The following is a 19,606-nucleotide window of genomic DNA, read 5'->3' on the forward strand; positions in this document are numbered from 1 at the left end:
AGGACTCCTCTGAACATCTGGATGAAAAATCCTTCTGTCTGCTGCTCCATTGAAAAAAAAAAAGATTTCAGCTTGTTCATTCAGTGACAACAGTATCATCAGTTATATTTCTATACTTTCATATTTTACTGTTTTCATACAAAAAAAGGCATAAATGTTTTGTAAAGGAGGTAACTCAAAACTGCTTCAGGTGTTGACGAAGGGTTGTAAGGCTGTTGGACTGTAGGGTTGTAAGGTTGTAAGGCTGTTGGACTGTAGGGTTGTAGGACTGTAGGGTTGTAGGACTGTAGGGTTGTAGGACTGTAGGGTTGTAGGACTGAAGGACAGCTTTAGCTCAGTGACTCTAATGGTGAGACATGAGAGTCCCAGTGTCAGCTGAGACAGCCTCCAGCCTCACTTCACCCTGTAAACTCCACTTGTTTCTTCTGTGACTAAAGAAAAAGAAATCATTCACCTCTCCCATGTCGCCTCATTTTAACATAAAACACAGGAAGTTACCATCTCTCACATTTTCAGGTAATGTTTGTCGTATCTGTCTACATTCCTTTCAAAGTAAACGTGTAGCAGCTTTTCAGTATTTTCTAGAAGAGATGACCGGGTGGGCCAGCAACTCACGTGTGACCTCATGACTCTGCGAGGGTTCACACCCACGGAGTTTAAAGCCTGCGACTCTGCACCAGTCAGTGTGAACTGAAGAAGCTTCTTGGATGAGAAATGTTTTCAAGAAACTGAAGCAGGTCCAGTGCCTACGATACAGCACTTAAGATCACCATGACCTGGATGACTGAGAGTCGTCACCAACATGTAAGAGACAAACTAATGGAATTTGCGGCCTCGACTCTCTGACAGACAGACAGGCAGACAGACAGGCTCTCTGACAGACAGACAGACTCTCTCCTCGGCTCCTCCCAGCACATTTAACAGATCAAGACGTACAAGATGGCGAGTGTCAAACTCTCGTGACTTTAAACCGTCACTGGAATGTTGTGTGCAGCAGTGACATCACTTGAGAGGTCGTTTGGTGTGAGGTCAACATGGAGGAAACTAAAACATGACGAACAAGAAAATAAAGATCACAATGTTTTTATTGTCGTGTTTAACAACATCAACATGTACAGAACATTTATAAAAACCCACGCCTTTTCATGTCACCTGAAACAATCAGCTGATTTAAAGTTCACAGGGTTCAGTTTGGAAACACTGACGGACAGCTGGGCGACATTTCACTGCATCATCTTCTCTTCATTCATTAAAGGTTCATTCCACCTAAAAACAGCCAGCGCACATCTTTTAAAAAGCTTCAGTCTCACGCTGCTCTGAAACTTGACTGGCTCAGATCAATCCAACCATGGCTGGTCCAAACTGCCCAGTGTGAGCGCCCCCTATAGTCTCACTGTGAATTACAAACTCTCTGAACACCACGGAGACCGAGCTTGCAGTTTGTTTCAACGTTGTTACCTTGAGATGGTGAGTGAATCATTTCATTATCTCCAGATAACACAGCTCTGTTTCTGTTTAATTTATGTTGTTTCACGAGAAAATTATTTTTGTTTTCTGGAGATTTTGAGATAATCATAAATTATGACTTATCATAATTATTATTATAAACATTATTTTTAAAGGATTCATATGTAAATTTGTATATTTCGCTTTCATTGTTTTATTTCCTGTGTGTCAGAAAACAGCCTCGTCCCAGAAAAGATTTTTTTTTTAATGAAAATTTTGTTCCAGACTTTTGTCAACTTGGTCAAATTTTTACAAAAACATCATTTAAACAGGTATAAAAGGAGTCGGCGACATCACAGGTGGTGGGAATGCTGCTCAGCTAGGGTTTCTATTTTATGATAAATTCATTAATTTCCAGAGAGAAATATCATTATTACGAGACTGAACTCAAGATTAAATTCATACGTTTATGAGAAAAAGACATGATATTTCCAGATTAAACTCCTCAGCTCATTGAGGAGTATAAATTAACAACCCAAACGAAGGAAAGCTTCGTCCTCCAACAGAACGACACAGTTACATTTCTGACTGCAATAATCGGACATAACGAAATAATTAACTTGAGATCTCGAGATAACGGCATTCAAAGAAACATTTTTAAAAAGCAAGCACGGCTGTTCCTGTATTTTGAAGGACACACCTAGAAACTATAAATCCATTAATTTAACAATAAAATCTATTTTTGTACAGATTAATTTAAAATTTGACACCAAAATAACAAACAGACTTTTGTTTGGTATCTCTATAAAATAACATCCATACAATCTTTACATATGCAGTGAGTAACATTAACATTATCGTATATGATAAATAGCAGATAAATAGTGTCTCAGTGATATCTGGAATAAAAACTATTATTAATAATGATTTACTGATTTAAATCTCTGTCTCAACCAATCAGAACCTGCAGCTACAATGATAGGCACCATGATGACATGATGGACCGCCCCTTTGTGACATCACAGAAGCGGTTGTCATGATGGTCAAATCATCACTGCAGCTGTTTAAATATGAAGTGATGATTTCTGTCATAAATAATGTTTTCACATGACATGTAGCCTACTGTTCCATGGCTCTTAGCTCTGACTGGAGGCCACCTGGTGGTTACTGCTGCTAACAGCAGGGGTTCATTCTCCAGGCCGCAGGCAGCACGACGCCACACGGCCTCATGGCGTCATGCACACAATTCTCAGGTGTTACGTGACATTTCCTTTGGCTGCCTCTCAATAAAAGTCACTCTGTGTTTGTCCAGTTGAGGATTTTACTGTGAAGCAGCAGCTGATTTAAACTGTTCATGAAACGATAAACAGGTGAAGCTGTCACCTGACTGATGTGCAGTGTTGGGCAGTGATGTGATAATATTATATATTTCATTACTGATTACACTTCAGTAAAAATATTACAGTCACACTAACGACTGCTACTTTTGCCGTCATCCTGCTGATTTGAAATCCATCAATCAATCTCATCCCCAGACTCGTTTTTGTTATGTTACTAAAGCCCCTTTTACACTTCCTGTTCCAGGCGGGAATATCGCTCAGTTTGGCCTTCTCACTGTTCTGCATTAAAGGTACGATCACAGAGCGGGGGGGCAGAGCTGTCCCGACTTTAATCTGGGAGCGAAGCTACTAACAGCGCTGAACTGATGTCTGTTCAAAAGGGACAGCCAGCAGGACGGAGGACGTCCATGGTCTCGGGTGTGATGCTGTGATGACGTGTTATGTGTGCGACCCACCGCGGGAGATTTAATAAGGTAGCTGTTAGCTGTTAGCAGTTAACTCAAAGAAGAAGAACAGTAGCTGATAGCTGTTAGCGGCTAACTCAAAGAAGAAGAACAGTAGCTGTTAGCAGCTAACTCAAAGAAGAAGAACAGTAGCTGATAGCTGTTAGCAGCTAACTCAAAGAAGAGGAACAGTAGCTGATAGCTGTTAGCGGCTAACTCAAAGAAGAAGAACAGTAGCTGATAGCTGTTAGCAGCTAACTCAAAGAAGAGGAACAGTAGCTGATAGCTGTTAGCGGCTAACTCAAAGAAGAAGAACAGCAGCTGATAGCTGTTAGCGGCTAACTCAAAGAAGAAGAACAGTAGCTGATAGCTGTTAGCGGCTAACTCAAAGAAGAAGAACAGTAGCTGTTAGCAGCTAACTCAAAGAAGAAGAACAGCAGCAGCTGATAGCTGTTAGCGGCTAACTCAAAGAAGAAGAACAGTAGCTATTAGCAGTTAGCAGTTAACTCAAACAGTGAGGTCCAGGAGCTCCTTACCGTCGGAGCAGAGGACGAGATCAGCCACCATATAACAGGGACGCTAAATGATTGTTATTGACATGTGATGTCATTGTTATTGTTTATAAAGAGCTGCTGACTCTTTTGCTTCTGTGATGTCATCATGCTGTCTGACATCACACTGAAGAGACATCATGTCGCCGTACCTTGGTTCTGCTGCCTGAAGAAGGGACGTGGTAGCGGCTCTATAGCGCCACCTCTGTGTAAAAAGGGTTAAGTTTAATGTTGGGTTGACGTCCAATGGGAGACGCGCTGCGACTCGACCAGTGTACCAGAATTTTACTAATAATTAAAATGTCTCCTGACATCTGCAGATGATATTTCTGATGCGTGCTGCAGATCAGCGCCGCCGACCGCAGCACTGACCTCACAACCAAAACCTTTAAACTTCTCTGTGATGAAAGGTGAAACAATAGAAGATCCCTGATTGGCTCCAGCACATGTCCCATCCACCTCCACAGAAACTGTCCAATCACAGCTCTGCAGTGCCTCCTTGCCCTTGAACAAACAGCCAATGAAAAACAAAGTCTCAGCGCCTCCCGACCAATCACATGTCATCCTGTTGACAGCGCTCTTTCTTGACCCCGCCCCTTCCTGTTCCTCTTCTCCTGTGGTGAGTGGCTTGACTCCGATGATGATGTCACGCTGCCTCCTCCTCCTCCCCTTCTCCTCCTGTCCCCTGCTCCGCTCCTCCCTCCTTCACCTCCTCCCCTCCACCACCAGTCTCTTCTTCCTCACCCACTGTCTCTTCTTCCTCCCCCTCCTTCATCTCCCCCGCCTCCTGGGTTTCTCCTTCACTGGCCTCCTCCTTTCCTCCTTCCTCTCCTCCGTCTGTCTCTGTCACTGCTGCCTCCTCCTCTGTCTGTCTCTCTGCGTCCCCATCTGCCTCCTCCTCTGTCTGTCTCTCTGCGTCCCCATCTGCCTCCTCCTCTGTCTGTCTCTCTGCGTCCCCATCTGCCTCCTCCTCTGTCTGTCTCTCTGTGTCCCCATCTGCCTCCTCCTCTGCCTGTCTCTCTGCCTCCCCCTCTGCCTGTCTCTCTGCCTCCTCCTCTGTCTGTCTCTCTGCCTCCTCCTCTGTCTGTCTCTCTGCCTCCTCCTCTGTCTGTCTCTCTGCGTCCCCATCTACCTCCCCCTCTGTCTGTCTCTCTGCGTCCCCATCTACCTCCCCCTCTGTCTGTCTCTCTGCCTCCTCCTCTGTCTGTCTCTCTGCGTCCCCATCTGCCTCCTCCTCTGTCTGTCTCTCTGTGTCCCCATCTGCCTCCCCCTCTGTCTGTCTCTCTGTCTCTAGTGTTTCTCCACTTTCTGTCTGTCTCACTTGTTTATCTCCCTCTCTTTCTGTCTCCCCCTCTGAGTGTCTCTCTGTCTCCCCCTGCTGGCAGGTCTCAGTAGTATCTGTGTCCTCGCAGCCTGTCTCTGTTTCTCTTTCTTTACCCAGCTCCTGGTCCAGCTCCTGCTCCTGGTCTTGATCTGGTTCAGGTTTATATTCTGTCTCTGTCCTTGTCTCCAGTCCCCGGTCCTGGTCCTGGTCTAGTCCAGGTTGACATCCTGTCTCTGGTTCTGTTGAGTCCAAACCTGTTGGCTGAGATGGGAGAGACTCCTTCCTCCCTAGACCTGCAGACAGACAGACAGACAGACAGACATGAGTACTTTTACTCTCAGTACTTTAAGTACATTTATCTGAAAGTACTTTTACTTCAGCGAGGTTGTGAATGCAGGACTTCTTGAATCCTTCTTAAACCACAGACACGACTCGTTACCAGGGAAACGAGATCACATGACATCACTGTGTGATGTGATGTCAGGAACATCAACATGCGACTGCTCTGTACTGATATGAATATATTTTACACACACACAACAACACAGTCAAAGTGTGCACTGGTGCACGTTACGCATGACACGCGCTGCCTTATATACATGAGGAAACATGATGATGTCACAGTGAAGCTGACCTTTGACCTTTTGGATATAAAACGTCATCACTTCTATTTGAATCCTGTCAGACATTTGAGTGAAGTTCTGTCATAACTGACATATGAAGTCTTGAGGTATGGTCACAGTGACCTTTGACCTTTGACCCTTGACTACTAAACTCTAATCAGTTCATGGTTGAGTCCAGGTGGACGTTGGTGCCAAATGTGAGGAGAATTCTCTCGAGCTGATCTTCAGATACCGACTTCACAAAGATGGCAACAACAATCATGATAATATTCATCAGTATTCTAACATTAACACTGCTAATATTAATATAAGTAATAATATTATAAACATTATCACTGAAATGTTTCCTAACACCAGCACTGATAATAATAACAATGATGTTTACCTGCGGGGGTCAGGACCAGCGCCTGCAGGATGTCAGAGAGTGAGACGATGCCGACGATACGAGACTCTTCATCAACAACAACCAGCCTGTGAACCTGCACACACACACACACACACACACACACTCAGTAGTTATACCTCTATGGACACAGCTGTGACTCATCCCTGATATGATTCACATGTTCTCTGACCTCTGCCTTCACGATACGGTCCACGATGGTCTCCAGTGTTTCCAGTTTGTTGCACTTCATGACTCCTTCAAAGTACTGGGATCTGTGTCTGAGAGCCTGAGTGACCGTCACGTCCAGGTTGTTGTACGTCTTCTCTGCCGCCAGGTTCTGCACAGACGGACAACACTCAGGTTTCCTGTGTTTCCTCAGACAGTGAACACAACGATCATGTTTCCAGAGTTACTCACAATCACGTCAAACTTGGAGTAGATGTCCACCACTCTACCTGCAAACACAAGACATGATCATTGAGCCAGTGGGCAACAAATCACACTTTATCTACTGTGCTGTTGCCCATGGTTACCGTTGTGGTCGACGACGGGGAGGGCGGAGACGCGGCGGTGTGTGAAGACAGACAGCGCGGTGATGAGCGGTGTGTCCGGGTGGATGTAGGCGATGTTGGCGTACGTCCCCACGGCCAGCTCCTCCAGAGACTGCTTCATGAAGGCCGGCATGGGCATCTCACACACCTGACAGACAGACAGACACACACACACACACACACACACACATCCTGCTGTGAGACAGATGTCCTGCTGTGGACAGCAGCACAAACGCTGTAGAACATGGAGACTCACAAAGAGCTGCAGGAACTTGAGGATCCTCTTGTGAGTCAGGATGTAGAGAGCGTTCCCACTGACCGGATCGATGACAGGAAGACGGTGGATCTTATTCTTGATCAGCGAGTACACTGCTTCAAATATACTGTGGGGGGACAGGTGGAGAGACAGGTGGAGGGACAGGTGGAGGGACAGGTGGAGGGACAGAAGGGGGGACAGGTGGAGAGACAGGTGGAGGGACAGGTGGAGGGACAGAAGGGGGGACAGGTGGAGAGACAGGTGGAGGGACAGGTGGAGGGACAGAAGGGGGGACAGGTGGAGAGACAGGTGGAGGGACAGGAGGGGGGACAGGTGGCGGGACAGGTGGAGGAACAGGAGGGGGGACAGGTGGAGAGACAGGTGGAGGGACAGGTGGAGGGACAGGTGGAGGGACAGAAGGGGGGACAGGTGGAGAGACAGGTGGAGGGACAGGTGGAGGGACAGAAGGGGGGACAGGTGGAGAGACAGGTGGAGGGACAGGTGGAGGGACAGAAGGGGGGACAAGTGGAGAGACAGGTGGAGGGACAGGAGGGGGGACAGGTGGCGGGACAGGTGGAGGAACAGGAGGGGGGACAGGTGGAGAGACAGGTGGAGGGACAGGAGGGGGGGACAGAAGGGGGGACAGGTGGAGAGACAGGAGGGGGGACAGGAGGGGGGGACAGGTTGAGGGACAGAAGGGGGGACAGGTGGAGAGACAGGTGGAGGGACAGGTGGAGGGACAGGAGGGGGGACAGAAGGGGGGACAGGTGGAGAGACAGGTGGAGGAACAGGAGGGGGGGACAGATGGAGGGACAGGAGGGGGGACAGGAGGGGGGGGCAGGTGGAGGGACAGGTGGAGGGACAGGAGGGGGGACAGGAGGGGGGGACAGGTGGAGGGACAGGAGGGGGGGGACAGGTGGAGGGACAGGAGGGGGAACAGGAGGGGGGACAGGAGGGGGGGACAGGTGGAGGGACAGGAGGGGGGGACAGGTGGAGGGACAGGAGGGGGGACAGGAGGGGGGGACAGGTGGAGGGACAGGTGGGGGGGACAGGTGGAGGGACAGGAGGGGGAACAGGAGGGGGGACAGGAGGGGGGGACAGGTGGAGGGACAGGAGGGGGGGGACAGGTGGAGGGACAGGAGGGGGAACAGGAGGGGGGACAGGAGGGGGGGACAGGTGGAGGGACAGGAGGGGGGGGACAGGTGGAGGGACAGGAGGGGGAACAGGAGGGGGGGACAGGTGGAGGGACAGGAGGGGGGGACAGGTGGAGGGACAGGAGGGGGGACAGGTGGAGGGACAGGTAGAGGGACAGGAGGGGGGACAGGTGGAGGAACAGGAGGGGGGACAGGTGGAGGGACAGGAGGGGGGACAGGTGGAGGAACAGGAGGGGGGACAGGTGGAGGGACAGGAGGGGGGGACAGGTGGAGGGACAGGAGGGGGGACAGGAGGGGGGGACAGGTGGAGGGACAGGAGGGGGGGGACAGGTGGAGGGACAGGAGGGGGGACAGGTGGAGGGACAGGTAGGGGGGACAGGTAGAGGGACAGGAGGGGGGACAGGTGGAGGAACAGGAGGGGGGACAGGAGGGGGGGACAGGTGGAGGAACAGGAGGGGGGACAGGTGGAGAGACAGGTGGAGGGACAGGAGGGGGGGACAGAAGGGGGGACAGGTGGAGAGACAGGAGGGGGGACAGGAGGGGGGGACAGGTTGAGGGACAGAAGGGGGGACAGGTGGAGAGACAGGTGGAGGGACAGGTGGAGGGACAGGTGGAGGAACAGGAGGGGGGACAGGTGGAGAGACAGGTGGAGGGACAGGAGGGGGGGACAGAAGGGGGGACAGGTGGAGAGACAGGTGGAGGGACAGGAGGGGGGGACAGAAGGGGGGACAGGTGGAGAGACAGGAGGGGGGACAGGAGGGGGGGACAGGTTGAGGGACAGAAGGGGGGACAGGTGGAGAGACAGGTGGAGGGACAGGTGGAGGGACAGGAGGGGGGACAGAAGGGGGGACAGGTGGAGAGACAGGTGGAGGAACAGGTGGAGGGACAGGAGGGGGGACAGAAGGGGGGACAGGTGGAGAGACAGGTGGAGGAACAGGAGGGGGGGACAGATGGAGGGACAGGAGGGGGGACAGGAGGGGGGGGCAGGTGGAGGGACAGGTGGAGGGACAGGAGGGGGGACAGGAGGGGGGGACAGGTGGAGGGACAGGAGGGGGGGGACAGGTGGAGGGACAGGAGGGGGAACAGGAGGGGGGACAGGAGGGGGGGACAGGTGGAGGGACAGGAGGGGGGGACAGGTGGAGGGACAGGAGGGGGGACAGGAGGGGGGGACAGGTGGAGGGACAGGTGGGGGGGACAGGTGGAGGGACAGGAGGGGGAACAGGAGGGGGGACAGGAGGGGGGGACAGGTGGAGGGACAGGAGGGGGGGGACAGGTGGAGGGACAGGAGGGGGAACAGGAGGGGGGACAGGAGGGGGGGACAGGTGGAGGGACAGGAGGGGGGGGACAGGTGGAGGGACAGGAGGGGGAACAGGAGGGGGGGACAGGTGGAGGGACAGGAGGGGGGGACAGGTGGAGGGACAGGAGGGGGGACAGGTGGAGGGACAGGTAGAGGGACAGGAGGGGGGACAGGTGGAGGAACAGGAGGGGGGACAGGTGGAGGGACAGGAGGGGGGACAGGTGGAGGAACAGGAGGGGGGACAGGTGGAGGGACAGGAGGGGGGGACAGGTGGAGGGACAGGAGGGGGGACAGGAGGGGGGGACAGGTGGAGGGACAGGAGGGGGGGGACAGGTGGAGGGACAGGAGGGGGGACAGGTGGAGGGACAGGTAGGGGGGACAGGTAGAGGGACAGGAGGGGGGACAGGTGGAGGAACAGGAGGGGGGACAGGAGGGGGGGACAGGTGGAGGAACAGGAGGGGGTACAGGTGGAGGAACAGGAGGGGGGACAGGTGGAGGGACAGGAGGGGGGGACAGGTGGAGGGACAGGAGGGGGGACAGGTGGAGGGACAGGAGGGGGGACAGGTGGAGGGACAGGTAGGGGGGACAGGTAGAGGGACAGGAGGGGGAACAGGTGGAGGAACAGGAGGGGGTACAGGTGGAGGAACAGGAGGGGGGACAGGTGGAGGGACAGGAGGGGGGGACAGGTGGAGGGACAGGAGGGGGGACAGGTGGAGGGACAGGTGGAGGGACAGGTAGGGGGGACAGGTGGAGGAACAGGAGGGGGGACAGGTGGAGGGACAGGAGGGGGGGACAGGTGGAGGGACAGGAGGGGGGACAGGTGGAGGGACAGGTGGAGGGACAGGTAGGGGGGACAGGAGGGGGGGACAGGAGGGGGGGACAGGTGGAGGGACAGGAGGGGGGGACAGGTGGAGGGACAGGTAGGGGGGACAGGAGGGGGGGACAGGTGGAGGGACAGGTGGAGGGACAGGTGGAGGGACAGGAGGGGGGGACAGGTGGAGGGACAGGAGGGGGGACAGGTGGAGGGACAGGTGGAGGGACAGGAGGGGGGACAGGTGGAGGGACAGGAGGGGGGACAGGTGGAGGAACAGGAGGGGGGACAGGTGGAGGAACAGGAGGGGGGACAGGTGGAGGGACAGGAGGGGGGACAGGTGGAGGGACAGGAGGGGGGACAGGTGGAGAGACAGGAGGGGGGACAGGTGGAGAGACAGGAGGGGGGACAGGTGGAGAGACAGGAGGGGGGACAGGTGGAGGGACAGGAGGGGGGACAGGTGGAGGGACAGGAGGGGGGACAGGTGGAGAGACAGGAGGGGGGACAGGTGGAGAGACAGGAGGGGGGACAGGTGGAGAGACAGGAGGGGGGACAGGTGGAGAGACAGGAGGGGGGACAGGAATATTTGTTGAGCTCTGTCTGGATCATATCTGTCCCTCAATCCTCTTTCCCCACCTCTCCCTGTTCCCCTTCTCTTCTCCTCTCCTCTCACCTCATCTCACCTCCCTGTTTCCTTTCCTCCCCTGGTTCACTCTCCTTGTTTCCTCTCCTTATTTACTCTCCCTTCTCCTCCTCTCCCAGTTTCCTCTTCTTGTCTCCTTTCCTCAGTATATTTTCAGAAGATAATAAATCAATCAGTAAAGAGTAAATCAAACTCTGTGCACACAGACAAGTACAGACACACAGACAGGTACAGACACACAGACAGATACAGACACACAGACAGGTACAGACAGGTACAGACACACAGACAGGTACAGACAGGTACAGACACACAGACAGGTACAGACACAGACAGATACAGACACACAGACAGGTACAGACAAGTACAGACACACAGACAGGTACAGACAGGTACAGACACACAGACAGGTACAGACAGGTACAGACACACAGACAGGTACAGACACACAGACAGGTACAGACAGGTACAGACACACAGACAGGTACAGACAGGTACAGACACACAGACAGGTACAGACACACAAACAGGTACAGACAGGTACAGACACACAGACAGGTACAGACAGGTACAGACACACAGACAGGTACAGACACACAGACAGATACAGACACACAGACAGGTACAGACAAGTACAGACACACAGACAGGTACAGACAGGTACAGACACACAGACAGATACAGACACACAGACAGGTACAGACAAGTACAGACACACAGACAGGTACAGACAGGTACAGACACACAGACAGGTACAGACAGGTACAGACACACAGACAGGTACAGACACACAGACAGGTACAGACAGGTACAGACACACAGACAGGTACAGACAGGTACAGACACACAGACAGGTACAGACACACAAACAGGTACAGACAGGTACAGACACACAGACAGGTACAGACAGGTACAGACAGGTACAGACACACAGACAGATACAGACACACAGACAGGTACAGACAAGTACAGACACACAGACAGGTACAGACAAGTACAGACACACAGACAGGTACAGACAGGTACAGACACACAGACAGATACAGACACACAGACAGGTACAGACAAGTACAGACACACAGACAGGTACAGACAGGTACAGACACACAGACAGGTACAGACAGGTACAGACACACAGACAGGTACAGACACACAGACAGGTACAGACAGGTACAGACACACAGACAGGTACAGACAGGTACAGACACACAGACAGGTACAGACACACAAACAGGTACAGACAGGTACAGACACACAGACAGGTACAGACAGGTACAGACACACAGACAGGTACAGACAGGTACAGACACACAAACAGGTACAGACAGGTACAGACACACAGACAGGTACAGACAGGTACAGACACACAGACAGGTACAGACACACAAACAGGTACAGACAGGTACAGACACACAGACAGGTACAGACAGGTACAGACACACAGACAGGTACAGACAGGTACAGACACACAAACAGGTACAGACAGGTACAGACACACAAACAGGTACAGACAGGTACAGACACACAGACAGGTACAGACAGGTACAGACACACAGACAGGTACAGACAGGTACAGACAGGTACAGACACACAGACAGGTACAGACAGGTACAGACGTACCTGGCGTCAGGTGAGATGTGGACCAGAGGTTTGAAGGTCTCCTGCAGGTACAGCTCTGTCAGAAAACATATGATGAAGATGATGATGAAGATGATGATGACATCACTGACTCACCACTGTGATCACCACAACCATCTGAATTTAGAGTTCGTACCTCTCCACGTCTCAATCTTATGTTCCTCCAGCTCGTAGATCTGAACCTGACGGAGACACACACACACACAGTCAAACTCACAGTACGGCTCTGCTGGAGGGACAAAAAGAGTCTGCAGCAGGAGGGAACACACGTTAACACTGCTGTCCGTCTACTCGTCCTCGCCGAAAGTCACAGATATGAGACGCCACATGTGACGTGTCAGGATGACCTGTCGGTCCTGGACACAACCGTGTCCACGTCAATGAGACCAACAGGGAACCAATCAGCTGCTGGATAACAGTGAAGCTACCTGGGTCACTGACAACACACGATGCGTCATCACTCTGTGGAGACGTGACGCTTTGGTCCTGATGGTCAAACATCAGGTGGTCACTGGGAACCAGACCAGGTAAGATGGCCGACGGTGATCCCATGAGTTCTGACGTCACACCTGCTGTTTCATATCTGCTCTGTCTCAGCTGTTTCCTGGATACAAATGTGTCAGCCAATCAGACATGATGTCACAGTGTGTGTGTGTGTGTGTGTGTTACCATGGGGGATTTATAGTATCTGGTCAGGATGTTGATGAAGTCTGTGATGGTCAACATTCCTGTAAAACAGAGACAGAGGTTTATAACATCAACACGGACACACAGTGTGTGTGTGTGTGTGTGTTTGATCCCATCGTCTCCTCAGGCTGTTAGAATATTCACAAAGACTCAGAGAGCACGGCTAAATATAGCACTGACACACACACACACACAGTCTTACCCACAAAGCTCTGCTTCTTGCTCTCCCACAGAGGAGCAGCTCTCACTCCGTTTGCCACCAGAGCAAAGAACGCCTTCTTCACCTGGAACACAAACAACAACAATATTATTATTAATATTATCAACAGAGGAAGTCATGGTGGAACTGCACCACCTAGTTTAATAATGACCTAACAGACCATCAGTCACCAGCAGTGATGGGCTGTCACTCTGGTTGATACTGGTTATTGATTCTGTTTAATCATTACATCAGAGCTGTTTAAAAAGTTTATGAGTTTCAGACGGGATGATTTCAGATGGATGATATCAGACAATGATTTCATACAGGATGATTTCAGATGGGATGATTTCAGACAATGATTTCAGATGGGATGATTTCGGATGGGATGATTTCAGACAATGATTTCAGATGGGATGATTTCGGATGGGATGATTTCAGACGGGACGATATCAGACAATGATTCCAGACAGGACATTTTGGACGGGATGATTTCAGACGGGATGATATCAGACAATGATTTCAGACGGGATGATTTCGGATGGGATGATTTTAGACGGGATGATATCAGACAATGATTTCAGACGGGATGATTTCGGATGGGATGATTTCAGACGGGATGATTTCGGATGGGATGATTTCAGACGGGATGATTTCAGACGGGATGATTTTAGACGGGATGATTTCAGACAATGATTTCGGATGGGATGATTTCAGACAGGATGATTTCGGATGGGATGATTTCAGATGGGATGATTTCAGACAATGATTTCAGACGGGATGATTTCAGATGGGATGATTTCAGACAATGACTTCAGACAGGATGATCTTGGATGGGATGATTTCAGACGGGATGATTTTGGATGGGATGATTTCAGACGGGATGATTTCAGACAATGATTTCAGATGGGATGATTTCAGACAATGATTTTAGACAGGATTATTTCAGACGGGGTGATTTCAGACAATGATTTCAGATGGGATGACTTCGGACGGGATGATTTCAGACAGGATTATATCAGATGGGATGATTTCAGACAGGATGATTTCAGACAGGATGATTTCAGACAGAATGATTTCAGAGGGTTTGATTTCAGATGAGGTGATTTCAGATGGGATCATTTTAGACGGGATGATTTCAGACAGGATGATTTCAGACAGGATGATTTCACACAGAATGATTTCAGATGGGATGATTTCAGACAGGATGATTTCAGATAGCGTGATTTCAGACAGGATGATTTCAGATGGGATGATTTCAGACAGGATGATTTCAGATGGCGTGATTTCAGACAGGATGATTTCAGACGGGATAATATCAGATGGGATGATTTCAGACGGGATGATTTCACACGGAATGATTTCAGACAGGATGATTTCAGATGGGGTCATTTCAGACAGGATGATTTCAGACGGGATGATTTCAGACAGGATGATTTCAGATGGGGTCATTTCAGATAGGATGATTTCAGACAGGATAATATCAGATGGGATGATTTCAGACAGGATGATTAGAGCTGAATATCATGAATATAACTCCATGTTGTGTGTAGAGCAGCATCAGTGTCACTGTATAAACTTCATGATATAACTGGAAACTATGATGGTCAATAACACAACTCATATTCCTGACATCATCATACTGACTGAGGACATTAGCCAGTATCATTCCTTCATCCTGTCCTCTGTCCTCCTGTCTTTCTGTCCTCTGCCCTCTGTCCTCAACAAATACGACGGCAATCAGCCACAAGGGGGTGCTATAATTAAAGCCCAAAAATTCAGTTTTGGAAAGACCATGCCCAACAATGGTTCCCAACTGGTGGGTCGCGGTCCAAAGGTGGGTCACAGGTCCATTCTGAACGGACGGCAAGTGACTCGCCAACATGTCAAGTTTGTAAAAACACACTTTATTTTTGAGTACAGCGAATTTCCGGCACAGAGGAGAGTAGAGTTGTAAAGTGAGTGACTAACAGACAGCTGCTTGGCAGAGACAACAAACCAGCTGGACGACATGTCGGAACACCTGTAAGACACTAACTATATAAACTGTGTGACTGAGGGGAAATCTGGACCAGTCGGGAACCACTGATCTATAAAAAAAACACAAAGGTCCACCAGACTAGATTTTACATTATTTAGAATTTTTTAAACACATTTTTGACATCTCCTCCTAAACCGTAGGTTGTACCAAATGTTCTGTGGATCATCGCTGGATATCTCGTTGCGTTTTCAGGATACCGACCAATGAACTTTAGAGGGGGCGTGGCTCAGCACATTAATAGACCAAACTCCACAACTGCTGAGCCACTCATCATGAAAACTGCAGCAACATATCCTGAAAGATTCATTCACTCGTTGAACACTAGGGGGCGCCACAAGTGCATAATTGGGCGTGGTATAACACAAATCAGACTTTAAATCAGAAACTGTCCAATCATCACAAAACTTGCAGGATATGTTTCATAACAGCGTTGAACCCGGTGTGTAAAAATATTTTGAAGTCAGTCAGTGGGGGGCACTGAAGTGTCAAAAATCGGTGCCTGGAAGTGGGCCTGTAGGCTCCCGACCTTGAACCTCTTGTCTCTTATCAGGTGTCCTCAGATGTCGATTTGGTACCTCAGGCTCAGCTGGCAAATACTTAAAGAAACACTGGAAACAGGCAAAGTCCGATGCAATCAAGTTTAATGTGTCAACAGGCTTTAACACATACAACTTAGCGAGTCAGACTCCGGAGTGTGACTGAAAACTTGCTCTCAGAACCCTGGCTTATATGCTGGTGGAGATTCAAATGAGTCTCCACCTCTTTTTGCTAATCTTTCCCTCTTACGACCAATTCTATTGGTGGAAAACCTTTCTTTGTGTCCAATTCTGATTGGGCCCATTTTTAATGGTGTAATGCAGCCTGGAATTTCCCAAGTTTTCTTCCCTTAGGTCTGGTTTCGCTTTCACTCTATTTTTAAAAAAACATGTGTATTTTAGGGACTTTCTATACAGTCCTCAGTGCTCTCAGTCTTATGCAAGGTGAACCTTTAGAGTGCAATCTGTGAATGTGTGTATGTATTACAGCATTTCAGTATGTGTTTCATCGTTTAACAAAACACAGTGTGTTCTTTCAGTAGGTGCATACAACATGATTACATAGTCTGGTGCTATGGTGCTATGAGTACTTTGACACATACAACAATGTTTTATCATATTTAAATGTAGATCAAAGAGCTTTATAATGCCTTATACATAAAAACATGATTATATGAGTTTCTTAATCAATTCATACATCTTAACCTTACTGTTTGATCTGTTGGCACAAACTTTTACACTACATTCCCCCCTTTGGGGCTACAATAGTCCCATATAATACTCTAATCACAGAGGGAGAGAAAAATATATATTCCCCCCTTTGGGACTTTATAGTCCCATAACTACTGATTAAGATTATGTATTACCATACTGGAATCATCTTCAGTGATTAGTAATAAGATTAACGCATAAATCAGATTTCATCAAGTATCATTTTGTCACACATATCTGTATTAGTGAATAACACACGTCGTATATCCCCTTATGAAAGAGCAAGCATAATCATCAGTACCTTTAAGTTTCATCATCAGTCATTATTACTTATTATCCAATCATCATGGCATTATCATGCATAAACTCCCTTTTGTCGATTCATCATGTCCATATCAGTCCTTGTGACTTAAGAAGTGTTGAACCGCCACCCTCCCTCTCAGCAAAGAGACCTCCGCCATGAGGGTGTCTCGGGACTCAGTCATTTCTTTGAGCTGGGCCCGCAGCTTCAGCAGCTCCTTGGCGGTGTGCTGCTGCTGCTGTCGGCTCAACACATGATTCTCACCCTTTCTGATTGCATAGGTGTCACGGCGAATCCTGCGCATTTTTTCACGCAGTACTGGGGGAAGACTGCGCATCAACATGCGATAAGGTCCTTGGCCAACTGCGTGAAACTGGTTACGCAGTACAGCCTCAATTTCACGATCTTGCTTAGTTTTAGCCTTCCCCTCAGGTAATAGCCACAGATTGGCCTCAACGAATTCTGGGACTATGTCATACTCATCCTGTAGCCTGTTGCGCATATAGGTGTGCAGTGGTTGTACTGGCGCGGGACCTAGCAGTCTGCCTCGTGCACTCCTTTGTTGTTTAGCTGGCTCTGGGGGGGGGTCAGGAGTAGTAGGTGAGTAACTTAGTGACTCGGTCTCCTCGTCCGTTACTGATGAGGTGTCATCACACCCACGGTATTGGCAAGGAAGACATCCACTCTGACATGGCATTTGTGGGGAGGTGGGAGTTTGGACCTCTCTAGCGCCTGCTCGTGAGGTGGAAGGCCCTTGGGCCCCCGCGACATTCTGCATGAACTCTAACTGGGAGTATGGCGGGTTTGGGTTCCCTGGAACGGGATCGACTGGGGCCTGGACTCCCCAAGTGGAGGATTCTGCTTCTGGATTGGCACCTTCTTGGGGATTGTCGGCATGACTGGGGACTATTGGTGACATCAGCAGCTGGCGAATGGTACGTGCAGGTGCAGGGTCATCCAAGACTGCAGTGAAGACCTGTTGCGGCGTCATCATGTAGGGGTTGGAACTGCGTCGTCCGCCCGTCTGGACACCTTCACCGGGGTTGCAAAGGGGCACCAGGCGACTGCCCACGGGGTATGGTGGCGGAGGTGGACGAGGAGGTCCCATCACGCCTGGCGCCTGCTGTTGATACTGGAATACGGGCTGGTCCTCTGGGTTCTGCTGGTATGGATGTGGGGTTCTCCAGGGTTCAGCCATGGTTTATGTCTATCTCAAAAGTTTGTAAAGGACATCTTTAATGTGCTATCCCTTCTTTGTTAGTACGGTGTCTGTCCCTACAGCATTTGATATTGTGTACACGCCATGCAAGCAAAATCACTGCGCCTAATGGTTAAATATTAGTGGGGTTGGTGACAGCAAGACTCCTAGGTGTTCTTACATTATCTCCTCGTACTCTCCCTCGACTGACTCCCATTTCTGATTATCAGGGCCTAGTATCTCATCTGACGTCATTATTTCATATTGGTTTCCCTCATTCAATCCTGTGCTCTGGTGGAAATTGCTAAGCTCTTTCCCTTCGGGGCCACCCATGTCGTTATATAATTCCGTGATTGTCTTGGGATGGGAGCCTTGATCTATTACAATAAACTGTCCGGCAACACTTGCCATCGTTCTTCTGATGAGGAGTTGTACCAAGGGAAGAATACAACAGGCTAGTACAAAAAGGGCCAGTACTACAAATCCCAACAACATCCCCATCATGTGTAAAATCTTTCCAGGGGATAACTTTGATAGCCAATCCCAAATTGAGGAGATTTTAGTGTTCCAATTTGAGTGCTGTACGTGTTGGTCTCGCATGGTACGTATGCTATTCAGAGCCTTGGTTAAATTGCCATCCTCCCCGGTGTGCATGGGGATGACGGTGCAACAATGTTCTCCAACTACATCACAGATCCCTTGGTCTTGAGCAAGCATAGTCTCGATGATGAACCTGTTTTGCAGTGTCATCAGGGATGTAGCATGTAACTGCTCGCTCACCCCTTGTAAGGCTTCTATAGTCCAATTCACAAATCTTTGTTGGTTGTACCATAAGTAATTTATCCAACGGCTATTACGAGCTATATATTGGGCATTAGCTATGGCTCCCCAGATCGGCCAGGAGCCTAACACTCTACCTGTCTCTATCCATTCATCTGATATAGCCTGTGTGTCCCTGGGAACTCCTTGTGGCACCTGATCCCATGTGATGTACACACTAGCATCCTCCTCCCAGGAGAGCGTTTGAGAATTGGTAGACCTGCGAGACCGTGAGTGATTACTGTTATTTTGGCTGTTATTCAGACTCATGATTGTGATTTGTCCTGTTAACATTACTGGGGTACAGATTCCTGTCCAATTCTCTGGCAGCACAGTTTTCACCTGAAGATCATTTTCACACATCCAAAATATATCTGCCAGTGGCACTGTACCATTAGTTAGGTTAAGTGTCCAAATCCAGGTGGTATCGTTATAATTTCGTCCCATAACCATTGAATCGTTCCCACCATTGACTACCTGATGGCACTGAATTTTAGCCTCTTGAGTTGTGTTACATACTTTCTGTACCCCCGTGTGCCGCGTCGTGCTTACTGTTGTAGTTACATTCCCTTTGACCGCTTCATGCCTACATTGGATCAATCTTTCTGCTTCCTGGGAAGAGTTAGTAGATGTGTCATTTTTTAACCAATGT

At 49.7% G+C, this 19,606-nt stretch overlaps 1 protein-coding gene across 5 annotated transcripts in view; it reads right to left on the bottom strand.

Annotated features, from left to right (window-relative positions):
* Positions 1–1,067: 1,067 nt before the first annotated feature.
* LOC117265042 (5'-AMP-activated protein kinase subunit gamma-2-like) overlaps positions 1,068–19,606 on the bottom strand; it is a 77,828-nt gene continuing 59,289 nt past the window's right edge. For 4 of the 5 annotated variants that reach the window (XM_033639428.2, XM_078162868.1, XM_078162866.1 and 1 more), the window contains 10 exons: positions 13,352–13,433; positions 13,132–13,190; positions 12,599–12,644; positions 12,445–12,499; positions 6,920–7,046; positions 6,646–6,811; positions 6,530–6,567; positions 6,303–6,449; positions 6,113–6,206; positions 1,068–5,397 (listed from right to left, as the gene is read on the bottom strand). In XM_033639428.2, coding sequence (XP_033495319.2) covers positions 4,427–5,397; positions 6,113–6,206; positions 6,303–6,449; positions 6,530–6,567; positions 6,646–6,811; positions 6,920–7,046; positions 12,445–12,499; positions 12,599–12,644; positions 13,132–13,190; positions 13,352–13,433 — 1,785 coding nt within the window. In that variant the 3' untranslated portion in view covers positions 1,068–4,426. The remainder of the gene's footprint in view (positions 5,398–6,112; positions 6,207–6,302; positions 6,450–6,529; positions 6,568–6,645; positions 6,812–6,919; positions 7,047–12,444; positions 12,500–12,598; positions 12,645–13,131; positions 13,191–13,351; positions 13,434–19,606) is intronic. The other variant, XM_078162867.1, reaches the window with a different exon arrangement.

This window comes from Epinephelus lanceolatus, chromosome 20 (assembly GCF_041903045.1).
Source record: "Epinephelus lanceolatus isolate andai-2023 chromosome 20, ASM4190304v1, whole genome shotgun sequence".
Lineage (NCBI taxonomy): Eukaryota > Metazoa > Chordata > Actinopteri > Perciformes > Serranidae > Epinephelus > Epinephelus lanceolatus.